Raw genomic sequence first — 8747 nt, forward strand, 5'->3', positions numbered from 1 at the left:
GGCCACGGTGCCCTTCCCGCCGCGTGGCAGTGGCCTGCAGACCGCGCTGTGGCCGAGCTGGCAGCAGAGAGGGTGCCCTCAGAGATCTGTGGTGTGCAGTAGCTGGTCCACATGCTCTCGTGGGCCACCGAAGGCCGAGCTGGTACAAACCCGGGGCCATCTGGGTCCTGGCCAGCGAGCCTTCGTCCACGAGGACCGGTCCTTCGCCATAGCTCCACCTCAGCCTTCAGCAGACGACCCGCGTGCTCTACACAACGAGGGTGACGCTCCGTGATGTGGGGTCACTGGTGAGCAGAATGTCTGTGAGGTCGGGACGGACGTGGGGAGGCCGGGACACGTCCACCCGGTGTGGGGATGGGTCTGGGGTGTTCTCAGAGCCTGCCAGGAGAAGTGCGTGACGAGAAAGGGCTCTCGTAGCCCGGACGTGGGGAGGCAGAAGGCAGGGAAGGGATGGAGTAGAAAAGGAACACGGCTCTCATCTCCCACGCCGGCCATGCTCCACATGGGGGACACATGCCAGTGCGAGGTGGCGGCCAGTTAAGAGCCAGCGGTCCACTCGTGCTGCGGCACCTGCGGTGGGTGGCCACGCTGCGTCTAGGCGCTCTCGCTCCATCTCACGTGGGCTTCCTGGCAGCCGTAAGAAAGGCTTTAGTGAGAGAAGGTGCACTGAGGACCGGGCGTGCGCTGTGCCCTTTGGGGTGGACCTCACTAACCTCGCCTCTGTCTGCACACGGGGATTGCCGTCTCGCCCTCCCCGGCAGGTCTCCTGAGGCCTGGCAAGACCGTATACCCGAGGCGCTTAGCCTCCCAGCTAGCCGGCATGCCCACATCTTTAGGGCAAAGGAAACTTTTGGATACCCGTGGGAGTTCTTTCCGATTAAAAGAAGAAATTCCTACCTGAGAGCAGCGGGACGGCTGGGCCTACGTGTGGGTCTCATAGCTGAGCCCACGCCCCGTTCCCCACCTGTCTCCTTTCGCCCTGGGCTTTGGTGTGGTGCCGTCTGCGTCTGTACTGACCGCAGCCACGAGCCGCTAGTGGCCATTGCACACCTGAAATGTGGCTGGCGCGACCAGGAAAATGAACTCTTCAGTTAAATTAGATGTTGAGCCAGCGCTGTAGCCTGGTGGTTCCGGGAGCTGGATCCCACATGGCCAACCGCAGTTTGAGTTCCAGTGGACTGGACAATATGCTAGTGTGTGTGCACGTACCCACGACCCCAGACGGAAGGGCGACAGAGAAGGGGTGGTGGCGTGACCATGCCCTCACTGGGGCGCTTTCTTGTTCGCTCTCTCTTTGGCAAATAGACACACCCACTGACAATTCAAAAATTAGATTTCATTAGTCACACGTGCTAGTGGCTGCCGTATTGGATAGATCGCTTCTAAACCATGTCCTTTTTATAAAAACAGACCAGTCCTACGCCATGGTAAGTCCTCTATGGTCAGTGTGAGCATTTTACAGAAGTCTGGCAGTTAATTCGCTCTCCGCCTGACTCTGCCGCGTGTGCTGTGCCTGCGTGTTCGTACAACAAAGGGCTGGTCGCTGAAGCTCCTCTTCAGTCAGGCCCGGGTCAGGGGACTCTCCTTGCTCCCCGCCCACTCAGTCCATCCGCCCTCCAGGAACCCCAGGGGTCCCACGTGGTGGTGTAGTCCCGGGTCAGTGGACTCTGCCTGCTCCCAGCCCACTCAGTCCATCCACCTTCCAGGAACCCCAGGGGTCCCACGTGGTGGTGTGAGGATGGAATAAAAAAGCACTATTGTGTTCCAAATGAGACTCAGAAATAGCACCAGGACAAATCCTTTAGCCTTGGCAGCTGAAATACCGTGTAAGTCAAAGCTTCGCAGTGCACTTTAAGCCTGTTACTAGAAATGTTTCCATATAGTGTGATTTCTGTCATCCTTGGTAGAAATACAAATTTGTAACTCTTGGGACGAAACTCAAGACTTAGGGTCGAGCCTTTTTCCTGCCTAGAGGCTGGTGTCTGCTGGGGACCTGGACCGAGTGTGGCCGCTGTCCTGCGGGATCCTTTGGCTTTTTTAGTTTTGCTTCCTGTTGCTCAGTGAGACATTTTTTTAAGTGTTCAAGAGATATGCTTAATAAAATGGTAAAGTTACCATTGCATTTGGCATCTAGAACACACAATTTAGGAGGATAGAATTTCCTAAGAAATAGTGGATTGCTTTTCAGCTAAAACAAATAAATAAAAACTGTAATTTACAAGTTCCGGTTGTTATCTTTTTATTCAAGGGCATGTTTTTCCTCTGCAGAGAGCTAGTTATTTGCCTTGGTCTGCACATAATTAATTCTTTGTTTTAAATGCAAATTCTCTTATTTAAACTAGTCAAGATGTTTATTTAGAGTTTTTGCCTTTATTTCCTGGGAGTCTCATTAATGTCATTCCCTGAAGAAATAGGATTTTTCCCCTGATTAATCTGGAATAACTGTCTTTTCTATGTTCACCCTGGCCAGAGGGATTAAAGTAGCTGTCTGCCTGGCCCTGACAGTCTAGACTCGGCACGCCTGTCACCCTTGGCTCCCCAAGGGCCGGAGTTTTAAGCCGAGCGTGTATCATTGAACATTCTTTCTTTTCAGGTTTCCAATTTTCTCAGAATCTGAATTCGTAAGTTTTTAAATCTGTATTCTGTTAGTTTGGACTCGTCTTCTGCCTGCGACTGTCGGGGCGCCCTGATAAAAGTCCTTGCTGCTGTCCCAGCCCCACAAAGGTCAGCAAGGCTGTCCTTGCGCACGCGCAGCACCCCCTTCCCCATGCTCCCGGAGGTCCGCTCTGCCTCATAGACCTTTTTAGGAGCTGTAGGGTAGGGGCGAACAGGGGCAATGAGTAGCACTGGACTCGTTTTAAAATTCCAATGAAATTCTAAATGTCCTTTAGAGCCATTACCCCTAGAGCGAGCTAGTGAGAACGTGCCTCAACTCAGACTGCACATTTGATGTATCAGGGGATGTTTTTGTCTTTTTTTACAGATTGACTCTTAGTGCTTTTCAGGGAGGGAGGAATTAATTTAAATGGACCGTTGTGTGTGTGTTTACAAAAGGGGACTTCAAAAAAATCTGCAAAGAATGAAATTAGAGTTGATTTTGGTGCAGAAATGTTGAAAGGGTTGGAAATCCATCACAGGATTTTATAAATATATTTTTCATCCATATGGTGGTTTCTTATGAGTTGTCTAAGTGCCAGGAGGACAAAAATGGTGAGATTTAAAAATCACAAGGTATAAAGCACATTTAAAAGGGTTGTACTTTACATTTAAATCTGTGTAAATGTTGTGAAAGTACTTCAATTCCTTGTTGCCCTTGATCAGCCCTGTCTGTGTCCCGAAGCCCACCTGCCCGCCAGCAACCAGAGCTCAGCCTTGGCTCCCAGCCTGGCCCTGCCATCCGCATGTTGGGCATATCGGATTAGGACTCAGGGCCGCGGGATTAAATGGAGTCTGTGTTGAATCCAAAGCCACCACATATTGAAGTCACAGTTCTCCAGCCTCCGGATGGTGACAGTCCCACTGTCCCTGATGGAAAGGGAGGTACTGCTCCATTTCAGTGTTCAATGTGAACTTCAGGGAGCACCAGGCAGCTGGGGCCCCCTTTGGGAATGCTTATTAACTGATGCTGGGCTGGGAGTGGGTCCCAGAGAGAATCCATGGACCCTGGAAATAAGGGCAAGAAGCAGTTTGGGAATAGCACTCTTCAGATGGAAATGAGGTCTTAAAGGGAGTAGGGCCCTTCCCAGGCAGAAAGACAGTCTTTGTAAAGAGGAAGCCTTGCCTTCACACTGGCTGCTTAACTAAGGCCTAGCTTGTTTCGCAAGGGAGGATAAAGCCCTAGAATGGCCTGCCTCTAGCCTTCAAGGTGACTGACATTCTATCAATGTCATTTTACAGGAAATGCATCAGCGTCAAAGGCCGATGGGGGTAACAGCTCATCAGAATTATGTATGAGTAGTTCCACGGTGTGAGTGAGTTTAGTAAATATGTCCAATAAAAATGGAAATGGCCATCCTGGCTGGGGTGCATCTGTTTTGTGAGATATTTCATACTTTGTTGACATCCTATTCAAGACAGATTTTCTCTGTAATGCAAAACAGTGGAAATTTTCTCAAGTTATCACCAGTGTAAATTATTGTTTTCTCATCATTCTTTAAAATTAAAACTTCACGTCCTTGTTTTCTGTTCCTGCTGCCCGACTGTTCAGCCCCCTGAGGGCACAGACAGGAAGATGTGGACAGAGAATGGGGAAGGAAATGGGGGGGGCAGCTCCGCTCTGTGTGATGGGCCAGGGTCTGGGGTCTGGGTCAAGTGAGCTTTCAGAGCAGAGCTCAGCTCACTGGCGCCGATCCTGCAAATTATTGTATCTGGTGTTATGAATCCTCTAGTGATTGATCGATTTATAAATTCCACGAGAGACACAGAGAGAGAAAAAGAGAGAAAACAGCTCCCCCACAGGGTCTTCTCACCGCTGTCCACCTCCGGTGCCAGCCAGCCTGGATTGCAGGCGTGCACACGCGTGCTTGGCATACAGAGGTCCCAGGACAAGAACCCAGGACCGTTCTCACGTGGGCCAGTCTGTGGCACTGCACCACTGCCTGCCGGTCACGAGTTGTGATGTGGAATGTGTGAACCACAGGGCTGAGGTGGCGGGGTGTCCCAGAGTGTGCTGGCGGTCCGCGTGCTCACCCGGTTCTTGGAACATAACATGCAGGTCAATCTCCTCCCGACGTGAGAGCAGCGTGAGGAGTCGTGGGCAGGTGCACCACATCCGCACGCTCACTCACACGTGTTCACGCATGCGCTCAGTCACTCTTAACTCTCGGGCTGTCCGAAAAGGCGTGACGCATTGGTTTTTCTATGTAAAGACGTGTCATGACTTTTCTGACAACCTAGTGCATTGTGCCAGAAACTGCGGAGGGCTATTTAAATGGACAGGACAGGGGTGGCCGTTGCTTTTAGGGACTCCTTTGTGTCTCTCTGGCATTCTCAAATATAGGACTTTCTGTTCTTATTTTTCTGCTTAAGAATGGTTTTCTTGGAGCAGACCTGTGGCTTGGTAGTTAAGGCCCCCAGGAGCAGCTGCACAGTTCAAATCCTGGTCCTGGTGTGTGTGCCCCAAATCCCAACAGGACGGAGAAAGGGAGGAGGAAGGACTGCAGGGTGACCGTGCCCCACTGGGGGAGTGCTTTCTCCCCTCCCCGTCTCTGTCTCTCTGACAAGTGCATGCACCCCCTGGCAACTTAAAAAATGGTTTTCTCAGACTACAGGAACAACTTGCTACCAGATAACACATCTCGAATAGTGTGAAAAGTGCTCTCAGCCGTTCCAGTTAGCGACCCGGCCTGCCGCACCCATGCGGCGTTGCGTTCTGAGTGTTGGAATGTTGTGTCACTTGCACCGGAGTGCAGAAGGTGACAGTTCTGTTAGACACGTCCTCGTGCTCCAGGTTACACTGTGGCTGTGACAGTGGACAGCACTGGCCGGCCTCCCTTACAGAAATGCATTGGGAATCAGGCTCAATAGCTTCTAGGAATCTCCTCTGTGTGGAGTGTTGAAGCACTGATATTTCAAATGGCTGGTCATCCTGCTCTCAAGCTTGTAAGGAAAACAAGCAGCAGCCGTTTCCACAGGATTTTCCGGGCCTCTGTGTGGTGGTCGTGCCCCGTGATGGGGACTGACACTGCCCACCACGTCCAGCAAGGAAGGAGTGGGAGGGGCTGAGCAGGTCCTCGTGCCAGAGCGCCTGCTTCCTGCAGCACGCGATGGACCTTTTCGAGCTGAGACCTCGTCTCCGAAGGCTTGGTCACTTGGGCTGTGGTTGAGGTGTCCCCTTTTCTGCCTGTCATCTAGGAGTGTCTCTATTCAACCTGCCAGTTTAGGAAATTTGTTGACAAGAAAACTCATCTTTCATTTAGTGCCTGTGTCCCAATGGCACTGCCCTGACCCTTGTCAGTGAGGCTCCTGGTTGTCTCCTGCCAGAAACTTCGACTGTTTTTTTCTTTCTTTTTTTTTTTAAAGAGGTTTTTGCTCTAGGGCACATGCCCTTGCCACAGAGAGACAGAAAGGGAGAAATTACCCCAGGGGGGATGGCCACGCCGCAATCCCTTCTCCTCCATTCTCCTCTCGGGATCTTGGGCACGCACGCACACATGCCCGGCATGAGTTTAAGCCACCGGGTCCGGGACTCAAACCGCAGTCGACTACATGGGAGTCCAGCAACATAGCCATTACGCTAACTGCTGGTCCCAACTTCGTCTGTTTTCTGTACCAGAAGGTGTTCGGGATTCAAGTGAGGGAGGCTCAGTCACCCCCTTACCTCCTGGATGACTTGGGAAGAGTCTTTCAGCTAATTGCAGCCGATTAGCATGCAGACAATGAAGAGATTAAAATATGAGTGATTACTTGAATCTCTAGGGCTATAAAAGGGTTCTTTTACAAAGTGCATATTATTAAAAAATAAAAGCAAGTAATTCATTTGAGGGGATCTGCTTTTGTTTTCAAAGATTCTTTTAAGCACCTAGCAGAAAATATGCATAGTGAGGGTTGCACTAAGTTTTTTATTTATTTATTTTTGGTATTCCTTGGTAGTTTTCGAGAAAGTAGCCATGCATTTTGGAAAGAACCCTGAACTCAATTTAAAGGGCCTGGATTCCGGGGTGACCTCGATGCGATTAGCCAGATCACCCAGTTCACCCTTTCAGCATTTCAGAGTGTCCCTTCGAGAAGTGGAGCCTGCCTCCGCGGCCCAGCAGCTGCTGTGGAAGTCAGGTGATGTGTGTGGGAAACTGGGAAGTGCAGTTGGCACAAGGGCTGGGGCTGGACGGTGTGGGCACAGGGCCCTGCACCACAGCCCCACATGGGGAGGGCCCTGGCCTAGGTCTGGAGAGCTCCCGGACCACGTCGGACACACTTGTGCCGACGGCCTGGACTGACTGAGGGCCTAGGTGGCTGCAGAGGGACCCGGCAGGGGCTCTGTCTCTCTGTCTTTCTGTCTCGCCCTCTGTCTCTCTCACGCATGGAAGAAATAAATCTTAATAAAGAATAAGGCTGTGGGTTCGAAGTGAAGAAGGCTTCATAGCACGTCGTAAAACTCTTTGGTGGGTTGTGGGGTTCTGTGAAAGGTTCTCTGTTATTTGGCCAAGGAAGGTGAAGCCACAGTGTCCCACGTCCCGGCCTCGTGGTCTGGCTGCGGCCAGGGCTGCGTAGCTGGGCTCACTGTCCACTGCCCTTGAATACATCCTGTGAACTCTCAGTTCTCGAGGTCTGGGGTTTAGTCGTGGTCCCCCCTCACGCTCCCAGGGCTCTCCTGCTTTCTTAGCGTAGAAGGAGTGCGGCACAAGGCCACGCGTCCTTAACGTAAGGCGAAAAGGATAGAATACGAGGGCCGAGACGTGTTCTCCTGAAGGTGGATGTAAAGAAGGGAATTTTATAGCTCTACCTTTTTTTAGTTTTAAAGTTGAACTTTAAAATTCTAGAATTCTATAAACACTATCTAGACCCTTTATGAAAATGTTGGTGTCTTTCCCAGTTAAATGTTGGTTTCCTTTTTATTATAGATGCAAACAGTAGATGCTTATCTGTAAGGGCCTCCTTTGCGCAAAGCTGGCCCTGTAGGAAGTATTTTGTATAATTCAATCTTGACACACGTTTGGCTGTTACTGCTCTGTTTCCAAGAGGACGGTCTAAAGAGGTTGTTGCGTTTATTTTTAATGTTACATAGTGCGTGTGCACCCATGAGAGAGCGAGGCGCCCCCGACGGGGCTCATCACACTGCAGCCCCTACTCCCCAGCGCTCTCACCGCTCAGGATCCTGGGTGCCTAAGGGCGCACCCTGTATGTTTTTAGGCCAAGCTAGGGATTCGAACTCCCATCACCAGTGGCTTCCAGCCTTGCAGAGCACTTGAATTATAGCTGTCCCGCTAAGCCTAGGCCAAGGATGTTACATTTCTAAGCCTCAGGCTGACAAGTCTCTTTAATGAGAACCGTTACGCGACCCTGATCTAAACGGTCCTGTACTCCCACATCTGGATCCCTCTTCGATTTGGAGAAGCCAAAATCGAACCTGCTGGGCTGGGTTTTTAATATTTTCCAGCTGGTTAGTAAGTTACAGCCAAGCACACTAGTCACGTTTTGGTCGGTCACAGAAAGCCCACCTTTGGACTGTTTGTGCAGCCTACCTTCCCTCTGTAACCAGGGGTCTCTGCCTCACCCCCTCGCTCCCTCTTCCCGGCACTCGGCACTTTCCTGGCTCATCCACGGTTGTTCCCTATAGACCACGCGGCTAGCCATAGCCTCTCAGAAGCCGTCCTTCAGCAGGCTGCCCAATTTAAATCTCCCGTCCTTTGTTGAAATATGCTTAAATTTTGGTTTGTCTACCTTTGTTTTTAACAGAACAGGGTGACTGGTGCCGAGGGTCCTGGAGGGAGCAAAAGAGAAAGCGCACATGTTGGGCCCCCCACGAGGTCAGGTGGTCAGGCTGCAGCGGGCCCTCAGCCTGGCTAACAGAGACACTGTTGTCAGGTACCCAGATGACCCATGGCAGGTGGAGGGCTCTCCCAGGACACGCAGGGGGTGTCGCCAGTAGGGAAGGGGCCCGAGGGGAAGATGCCATCTCCAGGAGGAGTCATGGGTATGTGGGCTGCAGACTGGCAGTGGGCGTCCGCTGTCCGCGAGGGATAGTGGTTTGGGCTGCAGACCGGCAGGGGGCGGCCGCTGTCCCTGAGGGACAGTGGACACACCCTTTC

At 51.5% G+C, this 8747-nt stretch overlaps 1 protein-coding gene across 1 annotated transcript in view; it reads left to right on the plus strand.

Moving 5' to 3' along the window:
• The window catches only part of SIPA1L2 (signal induced proliferation associated 1 like 2), a 105274-nt gene that overhangs the window by 44576 nt on the left and 51951 nt on the right, over positions 1–8747 (plus strand). Inside the window, exon 9 of the mRNA XM_027770859.1 lies at positions 134–270. Coding sequence (XP_027626660.1) covers positions 134–270 — 137 coding nt within the window. The remainder of the gene's footprint in view (positions 1–133; positions 271–8747) is intronic.

This window comes from Tupaia chinensis, unplaced genomic scaffold (assembly GCF_000334495.1).
Source record: "Tupaia chinensis unplaced genomic scaffold, TupChi_1.0 Scaffold000161_1, whole genome shotgun sequence".
NCBI classification, from domain to species: domain Eukaryota; kingdom Metazoa; phylum Chordata; class Mammalia; order Scandentia; family Tupaiidae; genus Tupaia; species Tupaia belangeri.